The sequence below is a fragment of the Porites lutea genome, chromosome 1 (genome assembly GCF_958299795.1).
Source record: "Porites lutea chromosome 1, jaPorLute2.1, whole genome shotgun sequence".
Lineage (NCBI taxonomy): Eukaryota > Metazoa > Cnidaria > Anthozoa > Scleractinia > Poritidae > Porites > Porites lutea.
In genome coordinates this window covers 3,243,899-3,261,102 of record NC_133201.1, presented here as the reverse complement: position 1 = coordinate 3,261,102, position 17,204 = coordinate 3,243,899, and the positions used below count along the sequence as shown (strand labels likewise).

At 39.5% G+C, this 17,204-nt stretch overlaps 1 protein-coding gene and 1 long non-coding RNA gene across 2 annotated transcripts; one reads left to right on the top strand and one right to left on the bottom strand.

The window, feature by feature from the left end:
• Positions 1–617: 617 nt before the first annotated feature.
• On the bottom strand, positions 618–5,460 carry LOC140942586 (uncharacterized). Its single transcript, XM_073391511.1, has 4 exons — positions 5,266–5,460; positions 3,956–4,515; positions 2,332–2,385; positions 618–1,440 (listed from the first exon to the last, which is right to left on the bottom strand). Exons 2-4 carry the CDS (start codon positions 4,485–4,487, stop codon positions 1,406–1,408), a joined length of 621 nt encoding a protein of 206 aa, XP_073247612.1. The 5' UTR covers positions 4,488–4,515; positions 5,266–5,460; the 3' UTR covers positions 618–1,405.
• A 484-nt stretch (positions 5,461–5,944) lies between these two features.
• On the top strand, positions 5,945–10,351 carry LOC140942597 (uncharacterized). Its single transcript, XR_012166557.1, has 2 exons — positions 5,945–6,105; positions 9,687–10,351. It is a non-coding gene; the product is annotated as an uncharacterized lncRNA (long non-coding RNA).
• Positions 10,352–17,204: the final 6,853 nt, after the last annotated feature.

The window sequence follows — 17,204 nt, the reverse complement described above, 5'->3', positions numbered from 1 at the left end:
GGCTCTTGCACTGTGAAAAAGCGAATGCTTGCACCCGTCGTGTAAGTGCTAATTGTCATAATGCAAATTAGTTAGTAGGCGCAACAGTGGTCACAGGTACTGGACGAAAGCCAGACGTGCCTCGAAGTCCGGCACAAATGGCTCGATTTAATGGGGAAATTATGGATCTTTTTTCGAGCCGATCTCCCAGAGAGGAAAAAGAGGTTTCCCTCTTAGGCCGGAGCTGAAAAATTTGCAGCGGATTTGAATTTCGGCGAAAAAAACGGCATTCTTGTTGTGACTGGTCCAGAACCCCGACAGATCGAAGTGACCAGCCTTCACTTCGTTCTATGAAAGGAGTAACAGTGGTTACGCAATAAAGCCAAAAAAACAGTAAAACGACAAACAGACACCAAACCGCAGCGGAATAGATTGCAGGTAAGACTTTTTTATTCATTTCATTTAAGAAAATGTAAGATTTAGCGTTATTTGGCGTTCGCAGATCTCATTAATATATTTCCCATACAAAGTCTCTTATATTTTCAACGGTCGCCTGTAACGCGACACCGGCGCGTCTCGTTATGTAAATTACATTACACCCTTCCCTCGCAACGTGAGTTTGGGCCGCCTGTGGTTGAGGTGCATCGCTTAAAAACGCCTTTGCTTAGGCCCCCTATTATCATTGATGGAGAACTGGGAAAAAGTAAGGCAGTGGACCTGGGTTACTTTACATGTGAGATGGATTGTTTTTCTCCTCTGTGGTACTCTTTCTAATCGCCCCATGTAAGGGAATTCGGATTTCACAATCCGGAAAATTTTCCTTGTGGAATCCGGAATCCTGGGCTTTGGAATCCGGATTCCAGCTCAAGGAATCCGTACCTGACTAACGGTTGGAATCCGGAATCCGAATTTCACGCTGTGGAATCCAGAATCCAAGAAGTCCTGACTTGTATTCCCTTACCTGCGGCGATTCACTGTGGTACTGTTGCAAAAATTTTCCATGGGAGCTTTTTCGTTCTCACAACTTGGTTTTCTGGTCGTTTTTTAAATCTATTTCACAGTAAAAAAAGACATACTTTGAAACGTTATATACCCAGCACTCGTTTGTTTTGATATAGTTATTAGAGTACCTTTCTAGATGGCGTTGATTGTTTCAAGTTGATAAAATTATTGCCAGCAGTACTGGCAATTTGAAATTATTTAACGAGCACTATTGACCAAGAGCAATATTTCCCAACGTTACATTTGGGTAGTTTGCGGGTAAAAGTTTCAGTGTTTTTTCAAATTGGTAATAAATTCAATATAACAGGCATTGTCATCAGCAGAATTGTTGAGGAGTATATCTTCATCTTTTTCGTGGACGTCATGGAACTGGTGGTATGTTCATGATCATGATGAGCCTTTCGGAGTTAATTTGCCCAGCATTTTATACGCATTCATACGTTTCCTCTGGCTGATAATCTGGAGCAAGAAAAATAACAATCAACATGAAGCGATGAAAAAAGTAGCGAACTAGAAAAGTTTCGTAAAATTCTCCTTATAAATATAGAAGAGTATATCTCCCTTTACTCCCTTTACCGGATGAAATAAAAATGTGTTGCTGACAGGGTCCTGACAGAGAAAAGTAGTTTTCATCGTCAGACTGTTAGTCATGAGAAAAACGTGTAGAGGGGACTATTCTGCTGTATGGCTTATTCAAAACACCATGTTTCTGTTTAATTTTTGTTTTTGTTGTTGTTGGTTTGTTTCAGTCTGTTCTTTTGTTCGTTTGTACTGTTGTTGTCAGTAGTTGTTGTTTAAATTGCACAAACGCATTCCCTCTTCTCCCCAAAACATCCCCCATCTCCGAGTCATATAAAACGGCAAATCTAACATCCCAGTTAGGGTTGAGTGACGACCAGAGGGGAGAGGGGAAGGGAAACAAAGAAGAGAGTGAGCGAAAAGGCGCAGCAGGTATACCCCTCTCTTCTACTGATGTTATTGAAGTAGCCGCTTCATCCAGGACAGGTAATCTCGTACCCAGACTTCACTATGTACCTGGGGAACTCTCTCCTCCGCAGAGGCTATTTTTCGATTGTTGCTATTTTTATTGGAATACCCAGCGGGGGCTTCTGTGCATGCGGAGGAGAGAGCTTGCGGAAAGCGAACAAGTAGAACAGGGAAACGGATTCTAATAGATCGTTTTCATTTGATATCATAGCAGCCATATTGAAACAGCGGCCATTTTGGTTTGCCAAAAGCTTTTCAACAGGATTGAAATCTTCCCTCATGTAAAGAACTCTTTTGACATAGCTGCTGACCGCGTGTGTGAAAACGATCTGTTTAACGAAAAAGGAAATTAATTTAGATTACCTAGATCCCCACGAAGCGTACACTCTACGTCATCGTAAATTTCTTCATCTTCTTCTGCAACAAAAGAGCGGCATGACGTCAGTTGATGGCCTTCGGATGGATTACGTATTACTAGATGATGAAATATGTTTTTCATATATTGGAACCGATGAATGAAGAAATAAATGCAAAAAAATCATCATCGCAGTTAAGACCTTTGCGATACCGGTGCAACGCTCTAACCCATGACATTGAGTTAGAACTGGTAGGGGCGTAGCCTACCATTTTTTTCCTTTTGAGCCCGAGATGTAGAATTCCTGAAGGTGCGGACAGGGGTGGGGGGTGGGGGTTTTAGTGATGAAACCATAGTAGAAGCCCATTTACTAAAAAAAAACTTACAGGAGAGCCTCTTCTTTTTGCCAAAATTTAGCGCTCAACAAGTTAATGAGCAGTGAGTTATTAACGAACCGGTTCTTCTTCAGTTAAAGAGCATACTGTCATTAATTAGCATCTGGGAAGACTCTGACCGTGATTAGCCTTTTTGACTGAATTCCCTTTAAGATGAAGAGCTCTATTATATATGTCTTAAAGTAACAAGAGAAGTGAGTATCTCTCTGCATGTCATATCTATCGCTTGTTCTAGGCTTGTGTGCATTAGAGTTAGGGATGAGCTGTTCTCTTAGTATCGTCATCGTAGATCGCACGTAGGTTTTCACCCTGAAATACGCTAAAAAAGGAAACTAATCTTATTCTTGACTCTATGACTCCAAGCTCTGCCTTTGCAACGTTGATAAGTATGAAGCAAGGAGAGAAAACGCAAAAAATTGTGGCTAAATACGTATATGATCGCTTCCGCGAAAGAGATAGACGCGTTAAATATAACCTTTTTTAATAGTTGTATAAATTTTACAAATGTACACCTCTGTAATTATTGCACGAAAATCTTTGTTATCGTTGTAAACACATGTGTCTGTAGGCGCTCTGTTGATAATAAAGCACTTACCCTATCCTATCCCTTATCGGGTAATATACCCGATGGGGGGGGGGGGGGGGTTGGGGAGATGAAGATGAAATGAAGATGAAATAATGAATATATGAATTTCATATATTGTGAAGACGATCATCACAGTTGAAGACGCAACTGATGCAGTTACGTAGAGAAAGCCTGAAACTGAAAAATAGTTCAGGCTACCCGGAATACGAAGCCTGACCTCTGAGACATCGGTGCAGTGCTCTAAGCAATTGAGCGAGCAACAGGCGAGGGAGGTTAATAAGCTTTCGTATCCAGCACATGGAACGTGTCCTGGACCCTGTTGTTCGAAGGCCGATTAGCGCTTAACCCGGGGTTAAATTTAACCCGGGTTTCTTTTTCCGGTGTTCTAAAGCATTTTCTCAGATAATTTTCTCTGTTTTTTTTAGAGCTTCCAATCATCAACTTGTACCCAAAAAGAATTAAAACTGAAATGCTTTTTAAGCTTTCAAATCTGAATTCAAATCTCGCACTAACCCTGCGTTATCTTAACCCAGCTTTGAACAACTCGGCCCTGAGCTTTTACCTTAGCCTTTCTTGTGCAGCCACATATTACATAGGGTACGAAATATGTTAACTGATTTATTTTTCTGTTTCTCATCAGTAGTGCCCTACCTTCGTTGCACCCTCTGTCAGTATGGTTGGTACCGTTTGACTGTACAATTTTGTCCTTGTACTTGTCAAGTTTGAATTTTAAGTTTGCAGGTTTATGTTTCTTGTGAGGTGCTGCTCCTATTCTATTGAAAAGTGGTAATTCTTTACGGATTGGTTCTCCTTTCAAAGCATTGCTGTTATCATCAAGTCTTCGTAACATTTCACTCGACTTGGCCCCGATGGGTGGCTTCCGTGGTGGTGGAGGTTTCTTTGCAGCCTTCTGCTCAAATTTCTCAAATTTAGCCCTTGATGACGTAATGTTTTCTCCTGAGGTTCTGTCATCGCCACTCAGACGTGAGAGAGAGCCAAATTGTCCATTTGGGGATTGCTTTTGTTCAAATCTATTTCGGAACGCAGCTACAGATACGTTGCCTCCATCAGATGAGAAATCGCCGTTTTGACTTGCGGTAGAACCTAAAGGAACCTTTGGTGGAGGAGCTTTCCTTAGGTTCTTCTTGGCGCTTTTAATTTGGTCGAAGGAGAGCCCTGCCATCCTTGTAAATTAATTCTCCTTGATTTGCCTGTGAAAAGTGTATATAAACGTTAGCTTTGTGACTATTCACAGAATGAAGTTTTCTATTTACACCCAGTCTACGCCTGTGCTTGTAATGTTAGTCAACCCGGCCCAGCACAATTCAATTGTAACAATTGTTGCCAAATGTAAGAAAACAATCTTTTATGTGTAGCCGCGTGTGACAGCTCGTTTGAAGTCCATCCTGCGTGGACATACAGCTGTACGATGCACGAGAAAGCCAATAAATGATTCGAATAAATCATTTGCTTCCTGTTAGATCATTAACAAACCTGTCAATTCTCTATCAAAAAATACTGCGGTTAAGCGAAGACATATTCCGCGAGATCTGCATTTTTCAGGAGTCAACGATTCAGCCATTACCACTCGAAGTAAGCCGAAGCTAACTCTTTCTCTTAATCCCTTTTGGTTCTTATCGTCGCCGGGCATAAGTGGATAAATTAGTCAAACATAATCCAGAAATATGCTCACCAAAATGACAGTGTTATAATCAACGACGTATGAAATCAATCGTCGCTAAACACATAAGGGTATACTGCTTCTGCCACTTCAATACTGTACATTCGACTATTTGTTAGGCGCCATTTGGCTCATAATCACAGTACACGGAATATGACGTTGAGTCCCTCTCAAACCAATATTACTTAAACAGATCTGATCAGAGCCTGATCGCTATTTCTGAGTATTTTAAGTCAGCAGAGTAGATTGTTTACACCACGCATTAATTGAAATTACTGACCTCAAATCTTTACGATCTTCTTGGATTGATCTTGAAGTCGATAAAAGTTTCGATAAATCCTCAGTTAGATTAAATCCTATGGGCTTCAGCGATTCTTCCTCGCACAAGTTCCTTCGTGGCGGCCTTGTCGAAAGACAACCGAAACTATCGATATATGCTCACGGCTAGCAGTCTGAAAACAATCAGAAGTAATCAACCGGAAACCTTTTTAGCAATTATATTCACTTAAAACGAACAACTTGGGCTTTCGGTTTGCAAATTTACAGTGCTAATAACAATATTAAGTACCAGAAGCTGAAGGCAGGTCGAAGGTTCGAGGAGGTCTTTTCATTTCTATAATGGCTCGTGATTTTGTCTTTTTTAAATACTGTCAATAATCAACTTAGATTACTCAACATCGTTCAAAGTTTACACAACTCATCTTAAAAGCGAGGCTTTCAAAATTAAAGCCTCTGAAAATTTTTCTGGCTAGCGTGGAATGACCAACAACAATTAAAAAAAAAAAAACTTATTCAATTCTCACTCTGCAGACTTCATTCTAAACAAGTCAAATACATTGAGTGAAGACCCGGAGCTCGTGCCAAGAAATACTCTCCCCAGACCTTCCTCCATCATGTCCATAGCGTGACACTCATGTGACACAGACGTGACGTGACCATCATGTTGACTCTTGCATCATGGTAATTGTGGTCCACGCACGGAAAGAATAAGTCGCTTCACGTTTTCTTTCTCTACTAAACACGGTTTAAGCCTGTTCTTCCTGACGACGAAGCTCCGAAAAGTTCTATGTCGATGGGGAAATTCATGAGTTCAATTCTTACTAGCTCTTGTTGCGAAGAGGTTTGTTGTGTTTTGAATATTTTAATATTTTATCCGCGGTTAAATTTTCTTAGAAGTTTTCGTAATCCTTCAGGGTATATTGGTAAGAGATTTCACTTAGGTGTCTCAGGTCTTTATAAAAGGTATTTTCTCGCTTGTTAAGTCTAAAATCCGTGACAACGTCTTCGCTCCACACACATGCTTAATTTGTGATCGTTTGCAATGGAAGGTGATATTTTTAAATTCCAAGTTGTTGGGGAATTGAACACGATATAATTGCAATCGACGGCACGATAATTGTAATGCTCTACTTCCGATAAAACTGCTTCATTAGATTGTAAATAAGAGAACTGTCGCGAAGACACTGATGTTGACTTCACCCGGGATGGATGTTTTCGGTAAAAATGAATTTTGAAGCTTTGAAGGAAGGGCAAAGGCGAATATCAGTTGTTTTCATCGGTCCCAACCTCTTGTCTTTCGTGTAAATCGTAGGTCGTGATAACAATCCAATAATTTGTTACACAACTCATCTTAAAAGCGAGGCTTTCAAAATCAAAGCCTCTGAAAATTAGGTCGTAGGTCGTGATAACAATCCAATAATTTGTTATAACACATCACTGGTTAGAACTGTCTCTAAAAAAATGGTCGTAGCTACGACAACGAAAACTAAACTCAAGTCATCTTTTTTGCTTTCGCAACACACAGAGACGGGGAAGACATATGGTCAGCGGAGTTGCTGGCTAACGATTCTGTGACCATCCTTCACCGTTTCTTCCTTGAAGATTCAGCCAAACACGCATACCGTACAATTCCGAAAATAAGCCCCTCCATGCATAAGCCCCTCCAAATATAAACCCCCCAAACCGGTAACGCAAAAAACCCTCCATTAAATCGCCCCTCCAAATATAAGCCCCCCGGGGGCTTGTACGTGGAAAATTGCCCTCAAATACAAAGCAAAAACGGTAAATTTACTTCCAACTATAAGACTAGCCCAATCGATTTTGAAACGCAAATTTCCCTTCGTAGAAAAGCCCCTCCGAATATAAGCCACTCCAAAAATAAGCCCCTCAAAAATGGTCTTTGAAAAATAAAAGCCCCGGGGCTTATTTTCGGAATTTTACGGTATTTAGCTGAAGCAGCCGTTTTGCCAAAAAGACTCAAATTATCCAAACCGTACTTGCCAAGTTCAGCACTGGCTTTTGTTCTTATTATAAAGGTGCTTTTTAACAGGAACGCTTCTGGCTTTTTTTTTCCAGACGTAGTTAATCGATAGAAATAGATATCGGAAATCAATCAATATAATCGATATCAGTCGATTTAATCCGCCAATTGATATCACAGAAAAAACTAGTTTATCGATGATTATCGATCAATAAAAATCCATAGCAATCGGTAGTAATCGATAACAAGCAATAATCTTGAAGTGAATATTCTGAACATGACGATGATATTTGGCAAGCAACACCCATGAGAATGGCTTAGGCTTTAAAAAAAAACGTTTTATTTTTGACTTCAGCAACTACTCCAGGCGCAGTCTTCATCACGTTCCATTTTTTTGTTTCTTTCTTTTCCTGGTTTGTTTTAATGGATCTTTACATGTCCATTCAATTCTACGCTATCGACTGCATCTTGCATTTCTTTCCTTGCAACCTCGCGGTAGCCTGCGAATACAGCCGTTTTTCCTTGCTCCTCGCCGCTTGGGACGTTTTACCAGGAGGGACGTCGGCGCCTTAGCGACAAAAATTCCATACTGATGACGTAAATCAATGTTTACACACTAAATCCGGGTAGTCGTGGGGTTCCAAATGTAATTTTTTTTATTTCATTTTTCTCCTGGTCGATCATGGTAAAGTTTTGTGTTCTACTGCAAACGAGCTGCAGCAAAACTCAGATGTTTTCCCTAAAGAGGAATATATTCCAGGAACATTGACTGTTTTGTAGTGGATTCATCACGTTTTATACCACCCGGTTTACATGTTACCTTTATGGCCTTTTGTCGTTTGTCTGTCATTCGTAAACAATAGGTAAAACAATATAACTATTATGTCGACCAATCAAAGCTCCTGACCAGATTCTGGACAGATTTTACGTCATCAGTATGTTCCTCCATCATCAGACGTTTCTCCTGGCGAAACTTTCCTCGCGGCGAGGAGCCACGAGAAACGGCTGTTTTCACAGGCTAATCTCGCCGACACTAGAATCCAATTCAATTCGGTATATACACAGGCATCGAAGACCTCCACATCGCTGCCATCTTTTGGCATAAGAGGTCGTACTGATGCTACAGCGACAGAGAGTTATTTTCTGCCACTTTCGCAGCAATTTCTTTCCTTATTATGAACTGCGCTTAAGCAAAAAAATCAAAACAAATTGCAATTTGTTGCTGTTTGTTCTTTTAGTATTTTATCAATTAAAAGAACTGCATAATATCACGACTGAATGACTCAATAACATCGACAATATCGTGTAAATGTTGAACTTCTTTTCCGATAATAATCGATAGTAATCGATAACAATCGATAAATCAATCATTATTATCGATTTCTATCGGAAATCGATATTAATGGAAGTCAACTTTTTCTTTATCGATTTCTATCGATTGATATCGGAAATCGATATTCATCGATGATTGATATCGATTTCTATCGATTACTATCGATTATCGGTTTATCGATTAACTGCGTCTGTATTTTTGTTGTAAGAAACGCACGCGCAGAACGGGGTGGAGGGGGCACTTAATAGGAAAGAGGATAGGGTGCTGTCGCTGAGGCCTTAGGGTAACTTTCTTTTTTCATGTTGTAAAATCACATCCAATGCAATACTCAGCTGACGTACAAAATAAAGGTACTGGACCTTACAGGCCAGGAAGTGTTTGTTTGAGACTGAAATATGGAAACAAAGTGTCAGCTAACAATTTAGCCAGCGTATCTGGAGGTTTGTTTAAAGGAGCTGTGTCACGAAATTCAGCCATGGTAATTACAAAATGCCTGTTGAATTAAGAGGAACATAAAAATAACCGCTTTAAACATTAAATGAAGGTTAAAATAACACATCAGATATAACAAATTCCACGGATGAGTAAAACTGAAGAAGATTGAAACGGATTGAAATTAGGGTTTTCAGTGAAAACTATTGAGCCTAACAGTTTTTCAACGTTTATCTTTGCTGTTTGCAATTTCAAAAATAATGCTTAGGAGACATATTTGTTTGTCTCGAATTTCTGATTTTGTCATTTGCATGAGATTTCTTTGGTTACTTTAAGTTCCATAGCGATTGAGGGTGAGTAATTGCCAAATTTAAACAAAATGAATTGGACTGCCGTGACACAGCCCCTTTAACGCGAGGAATTAACAAAAAAGCTGCGAAAACAGGCGCGAACAAGCGGCACCGGGTCTCTGTCCCAATTCTCCATGCCTCTGACAGTACTTTTATACAATGTATATTGCTTATTTTGTTTTTCATTACTGTGCTAGCTGAAATTTAACGGTTATTAGTAAGACTGGTAGTGAGATAATGCTCGGTAGTTGAATTGGGTTCAAAAATTATAAGGTGGATGCATAGAATGCATATTTCTGGTCACTAACCGGTTGCCCCGTTTTCAGAATAAGGACCCCGAAGAAGAAGAATCAAATCCAAGACAAAAGCTACTTGATGAGGATGTTACTAAATCTTACACTTCGGAAATTCACAACTCTTTAGAAACGCACAAGAGCCCTACAGCTATATACGAGAGCTCAACAACTAGCACGAGAAGCATCTACTACACGCCTTCCAGTAGCTTTAAAGACTCGCCGTTCATGTCAGTCGATTCAGAATCAAATACGGTTACATCCTAAAGGGTGGTGATGTTGGTGAAAAGATGCTGTGTTGTGAATGTTGAAATCACTTTTCAGAGCAAACTGTCGATTAGTTACAGAACTTTATGCGGGCTTAATGTGAATTTTCCATCTTCATTTACAGTACGTATAATGTAGGAGTCTTAATATTTGACGCTTATAATTAAGCCAAGTTAACTATTCTACCTAATAGACATAATATTAACAAAGCCGCCGGAATATGGTTAAAATTAAATTACGTGAGTAAATAAAATAGAGGCAGTGTAACGTAAAAGTTAGGTTCAACTTTTGCGTTTACGCGCGACCGTAAATACATTATCTCTGTTTTATTTACGCGCGTAAAAAATGATGTACGTGCGTAAACACGTAAAAATTACGCGAGAGTGAAAATCCACCTTAAAGGTCAAATAAACCAAAATTTAGACACTTTTTATTTTAGTTCAATTCTAGTGAAATATGAACCAAATAAACATACTAAGTATGAAGTTTCATCTCAATTGACGCGTTTTGGACTAGGCACGTTAACGTACGCAAATTTTAATCACGTAAATAAAACAGAGGCAAGATAAAAGTACTGACTGGCTTGAATGCGAAGTTAAGCGGGGTTCCAAAAAAATTACGCGACTCTGGAAATCATCCCTAAGGCATTTAAACAACTTGCAAGTAGAAATATAGCCTGTATCCAGCCGCCCCTTCGGCTGCTCTCAAACAAAATCTCCCCGATTTTGTTAGAGTGGATCACGGAGGGGGTGGCTGTACACAGGCTAGTTGAAACATCATATCACTCTGCTTTATTCTTTAGCTAAACAGTTAAGAATTTATTCATGCTTAACGTGCGTATATCGAGTTATGGATGGACGCGGGAAGTTTGAAGAGCACGAAAGATGCGTATAAGTTGCTCAAGGCGCAGCCGAGAGCAACTCCAGCTTCTTGGCGAGCGTGCTCAAATAAATATTTCTTTCATAGTCGCTTAATAGGACTTATATAGGGCAAGCACGCGCGCTATGTTATACTATATTTCCCCATTGACTGTCGGGATTCACTGTCAGTGAATGGAATCCCACAGAAATAAAAGCAGCCCTTGTGAACGAGCTTTTGTGAATGTATGAGTTTGTGATTGCTGTTGAATTATTTCATGTAAATGTTAGCGCCCGAGTTTCCTTCGGTGACTAGCCTGGGACCAGGCTCCGCAGTGGGAAAAAAGGCAAAAAAAAAAATCAGCAAGTGCCCCTTCCCAGTCCACCGTCCGGCTTGGTTCGCTCACCAAGTAGATTTTTCCTTGTCTTTTTTTTTTGGTGGGAGTGGGGGGTTGGGGGGGGGGGGGGGGTGAAGGAGGGGGAAGGGTTGTTTCGCCTCGTTTGTTGCCTTTCCCCCATCCCCCCAATCTGGAGACTAGTCATCTTAGGTTATCGGTGACATACAATTAAATTTCGAAATCTTTAGCCGCGATACACGAGTTTTCCATAGTCATGATTAATTTTAGGTGGAAAGTAATTTTTTAAGTCACGCTATAATCATAAGAAATCCGACGGTGTAAACAACTGAAACCTTGGTCACTGTTCGGTTTTTTGGTCTTAAACTCTGATGTTTCTTAATATCATCCTTTCCCTTATGATATATTATTTCTACTTAACCTTTGAATGTAAATATTTCTCATTTCGCCTCAATTTGGAGAGTAACTGTAATGTATTAAGCGTACATTTACCACCCTTCCTTTGAAAGTGGTACCTTTAGTTTCCCGCTCAGTAAATCGACATCAATCTGACGAGAACCTGCAGTACGCGGACCAACCTCGTTCCCAGGGTTCTCTCTCTAGCTTCGAGAAGGCTGGTCACGTGGAAATGTGTGTCAATAATTGCGCAGCGGGGGTAGGTCCTCCATAAATTTTGTCTATTGGACGATGAAATACTATCTGGGGTAGGGAGAAAATTCTTGCTTCAAAATGGCGGTTGAGTTTCTGAGTTGCGAGCAAACTGCGTTGCTTTCAGCCACTAGTAACGATAGCATTTAGGTAAAACTGGTTATTTGTTTAGAGGGTTTGTCTAGAGGGTTTGATTAGCTCGCCGTCCTGCCAACAGGATACTATAAAGTTTTTCGTAAACTAGCAGTCCATGAAAATGAAAAGATAATCCAAAAGTCAGGTCCAAATGAAACACCACACCTAGAATGTAGTTTAAAGATTATGATGTTATTTTCCGATTCGGTCAATTCACGGCTGGTGCACGATACACCAAGAAGCTAAGTGAATAGCCGAACTCATTCCCAGCGTTCTCTCTCATGCATTATGCATTACTATTTTTTCGGTGTTGTTGACATTTTTGAATACCCGCGCCATCAGCTGATAATAAAGGAGGCGGCAAACTCCTCTCGGGTCCCGACAGAGTAACTTTTGTCATAGCGACAATAATTTGCTCTTCTTCCCCTCCCTTATTTTTGGTTCCCTGATTCTGGGAGCCAAGTGACCAGCTGCAACCAGGGTTCTTGCTTGAAGCATAGAGCCACCCAGGGAACGAGATTGTAAGCAGTCGAAACGCCGGTCGCGATCAATATCTAATGGATTTTCGCGAGACAAACGATAAAGGGACGCTTTATAATTTATTTAATTTTATTTGCATAACAAGAGCATAAGCATTCGATTTTAGTTATTTAAGTTTTAACGAATTTCTATGAAACAATGAAATTATATAGTTGAAGAAACAAAGGTTAACGTGTAATATTTAATGACTTCTTGGCGAGGGAAGTACCTTTAATTATTAAAGAACTTTCTATGATCACTTCCTGGCGTTATTTGCAAAAGAGACATAAATTCAACCTTAGAAACTGCGCTTTGTTTAAAACTATCGCAGTTTAGCTGTTGTTGGAACAAAACTATGAATTGGACTCACTTTGATATGTTGTGGTTCAACTTTACCCTTGGTTTGAATTTAATCATCCTTTGTTTATCATTACCATACATTACCACACCCCAAAACGAATGGAAATAAAGTCTAAACCAAATAATACAATTTTCATCGCTCGAAAATTAACAAATACTCTTAATAACCAATCAGAAACTTGTAACGACCAGAAATTACCCTTTGAGCGCACAAAAGACAGCTTTATAGACAATATTCACTTTAATTCGAAACATTCGGGGCTATCTAATCATAGAATCGTAGTATTTTTCTTTTTGGAAGTTGAAGATATTAGTTTCAGTCTTCCTGTGAAAATTTACATTGATGTAACGGTTAGGAACGAAAAGAAAAAGGCAAACGCGAAAATAACTTGCAACACGATCATAGCAAAAATCGTTGTGTATGCGGGGAGGAGACAGGCTTCATGCATTCATCATCATAGCTAGAAAAAGAAAAATGGGTTTGTCTCTCACTTCTCATGTTAAATTCCACATAGTTCATTCGCCTCTTTCCGTTCGCTTGGAATGACGTATGTACGATTTTGTGCGCATTTTCACCCAATGCCGAAAGAACACTGGACAGTTCTTTATTACCCTTTGAAGGGTTAAGGTTACAAGTTGATCAGTTGTTGCGTTTGTAATTTTACAAAAGTTTCGTTTCATTCCCTCGCGTATTTCCGGTTGGTCCTTAAACCTCATGTTGACTTTTCACTAATTCGAGCTATTCTCAAATGGCAACATTTCTAGAGTTTTATTTTTTCCAATCTCTTTATAGTTAGGAATAAACTTTGTTTTTTCTCAGACCTCTTTTGTGATAGTTAAAGTGAAACTCGGAATCCGAATTGAGTTGAGCACACTAATCTGTGAATCAGGACTGAATAAGGACAAAAAACAAAGCCATAAGTTCAAATAGATTTTATTCAAGCTTGAGTTTTACCAAATTTTTTACCAAAACGAAACATTGCTAAGTATTTGTTCTTATAGAACGCTGTTTCCTTTACAAGAAGTGCCTCTTGATAACGTATGTTACAAAGGAACAAATTTGGGGCAGTTTCAAGTACATTCAACATAATAATTCAATCAAAATTCTCGAAACTTATTTATACAACAGAGACTGTTAATATTGGAAAAAGTTCCGCTTCACAAAGGAAAAAATATTGCCATATGCTTATGAATTACGACCTGGCTCTAAAACCCATCGTTGTAAAGAACACTCTTGTTATCGGCACTGGTAGGACATAATGTTAGTTGTCTAAAAAGGGAAAAGAAAATTGAAACGTACAGTCATGCATTTTGCGGCACTTTCCTGCCTGCTGTATTTATATCGTCAGCACGGTACAAGCGCCGAATTTAATTTTAGTTAATGTTGATGTTATGCCCCCAATGACAGATAATCTGAATAATCCTGTCGCTGTCATTTTTACCATAATAATATTAAAATTTAATATTCACCAACTAAAAGACGGTTGAAAATGTAAAGAAAAAATTAAAAAGAATAACTTTCGTGTAATTCATACTTTCACGATGTGAAAGGTCACGACAACCGTAGATAAAAAAAGCTGCATGCACCTTGTACCATGTCCGAGTAAAAGATAAAAGTGGAGTGTGTTCTCTATTGAGATCAAGGAATATAATTTCCCAATTAAAGTTTGATTTCGTAAACTAAATTAAGTTTCATTTTAATTATTTATCGTTTCTGGTGCCTCCCGGCACTATATATTCACTCCAGTAGTTACAGCGTTAATTGCAGGAGTGGTATCCCTACTAAAGAGAGTAATATGAAGAGTGTTCATTTTTAGTAGTCGCATTCATCGAGATTAATCATAGCTTGGTTGGAAATACTCAGTCATTAGCTGGCCCTAGGTAAGCCTGAATACATGTATACCTGCATGGTCATGGAGGAAAAGGATTAAGTTGAAAAACAATGGGCCGTCAAAGTTTTACTTAAATCACTTAAATGATCCGGCTCAGTACAAGCTTAGTCGAGAGCAGTTAAAATGTAACATAAAAGTTGCTTCTTATTTCAAGCTATGAAAAGAAAGAGAAAATAGGACAGTTCTCAGACTAACTTTTTTTGATGTATATAATATTATACATCCGGCTCATTGACTATGTCCCATTCTCTTGACTTATATTTTCTTGGTAGGATTGTAAACCATTAAACCATTGGCTTATTATGCTGGACTCGTCAACGCCCAAATATCAAACACGCCGTTTCCAATAGTTGCCGGTGACCATGCGTCAGTACACAAAACCTGAAAAAGAATCACTTTCAAGCACTAAACCAAATCACTACTTCTTAACGTGCTAACTGCGATTTTCCTTATAACAGCACCTGATGTAATTTGAACTCAGAAAGTAACTAAGACTTCGGGCCGACTTTAACAATGAAAAAATAATGAATTCAGTTTTGGGAGCCGGCTGTCCTGAGTAAAGCACTGACTCACTGGAGACTCGATGTAACGAAGAGCTAAGACACTTGACATCTTAAAGGGCCGATGTGTTCTTCGTTTCGTCCTATCGAAGTCATTATTTTCGATCAGCAAGTCGTACTGTCTATTACTGAGACGAAGAATATCGTTCATTCTGCCACAAATTATTTTATATGAAGGCTACTTTTATTTGTAAACAACATTTTAAAGTAAATACATTTGATAAAAAAGCGAAAAATCAGCACTTAGGGTGGTGGCTGTTGCATGCCTAGTCCGCTGAACAAAACAAGAACAACTCGCCATCTAAGGGAATGAAAGAAATTGATTGGGATAAACCAAGGAATGAGCTTGTGCGAGCTCTGTATTTTCGAATCATCTTAAAAGGGAGTTGTACGGAATTCGAAGGAATGCTTAAACCGCGCTATTAAGAATAATGAATATCATGTTTCTATAGGATGAGCAAGTTGATTGGATTCATCGTGTTATTTCTGGTGTTGCTGTTAGACCTATCGCCAAGTTTGGGGTGGAAATGCGGAGGAGCGAGGTGTAAAGTAAACGAACATTCCTCGATTCCAGTGGACCTTCCAAGGCTTTGTGGCGACAGGATAATGGATTATTACTCGGCTATTTGTGGTGATAAGGTGTGGGCGAAAAGGGGACGCAAGAGAGGTTAGTAGCATAGAGGGTCCCAATAGGTTTTTTGGATACCGGATTTCCCTTATTTAAAGTTCGGGATTCGGGATTGAAAGCATGAGCGGGAGGAGGGATACCAAAAATTGCCCTCGGGATTACTGGATTGCACGAAATTTGGGGTCGGAATAACGAGATTGGAGAACCTTACTGAGGACCCTCGGCATACACTTTTAACAAACTAGTATATTATTTAGTCGAATTCTCCGTTTGCAAGGGAGAGAGCATTCGGTTAAGGTGATGCTACACTGGACGATTTGCAAGGACACAAGCACAACACAATGGTTGCAATGTTTTAACGATGTTGCAACAATGTCGAAATAATGTCCTTATAGCAATGTACGCTGGCAGTGTGTTGGGCTAAAAAGCGTTGTTGAGAATTGTCACGTGTAGGATCACCTTTAATATCCTTCGGAGCTTTTTTTACGAAGGGAGTGTTTAGACTGTAGCCTTCGCCTTCACGATCTCTTTAAGGAAACTGCATCCAGAGTTAACCTAAGGACCTCTAAGGAGAGAACATGACCAAGACTTCAACTAAGAGCGACCGTTTAGAAAAAGTGTTCGAGGGTAATTATAGTTCTGCCTTGCTCCGTGTCATGATTGGTCGAAAAATGATCACCTGACCGTCTGGACTCTCGATTAACCAAAACTAAAAACTGAATTCGTACGTTTTAATTTCCCGCGTTTGGGCTTCATATATTTACTTTAAGGCCTGACTGGCTCATTTGACAGAGTCCCTGCCTGTACTTTGATTTATGACACTGAACAGAAAACCGCTCCATCTGACACATTTCTCAACAACACAGTTAGCAGCATAAGTACGTTAAGTATGATCGTCCGGGTGAACGTACTAGTCCTGAATAGGACTTTTGTTGACAGTGAGCTGACGTTTCGACAACCTGTGCGGTAGTCAATTATCTCCAGGAGAGTAAAAGTGAGTTGTAATACGTCAGTTGATGTTATCAAACTCTGATTTATTGACCTGATTGGTCAATTAAGTCGCGATGTTATTGATCGACTGCCAGTTAAGCCGTGATGTTATTGGCTATGAAAACTCGTAGTAAATGTCATTGGTGCGTTTCTTCATAGCCAACTAATTGACCAATCAGATCAATAACGTAACCAGAGTTTAATACCATCAAACTGACGTGATACACTCATATATTTTGACTCTGAAGATGACTACTACACAGGTTGTTGAAACGTCAGTCACTGTCAGCAAAAGTCATATTCAGGACTGCGTTCACCAGGACGATCATAAATACTCAA

What these genes read in the sequence shown, in the direction of transcription:
- LOC140942586 (XM_073391511.1), bottom strand. Translation starts at nt 4,487, where the DNA reads ATGGCAGGGCTCTCCTTCGACCAAATTAAAAGCGCCAAGAAGAACCTA. An exon ending in TGACAGAGGGTGCAACGAAG is followed by an intron (nt 2,386 to 3,955) that starts GTAGGGCACTAC and finishes CTTTTGTTGCAG; the next exon opens with AAGAAGATGAAGAAATTTAC. An exon ending in TACGCTTCGTGGGGATCTAG is followed by an intron (nt 1,441 to 2,331) that starts GTAATCTAAATT and finishes TTCTTGCTCCAG; the next exon opens with ATTATCAGCCAGAGGAAACG.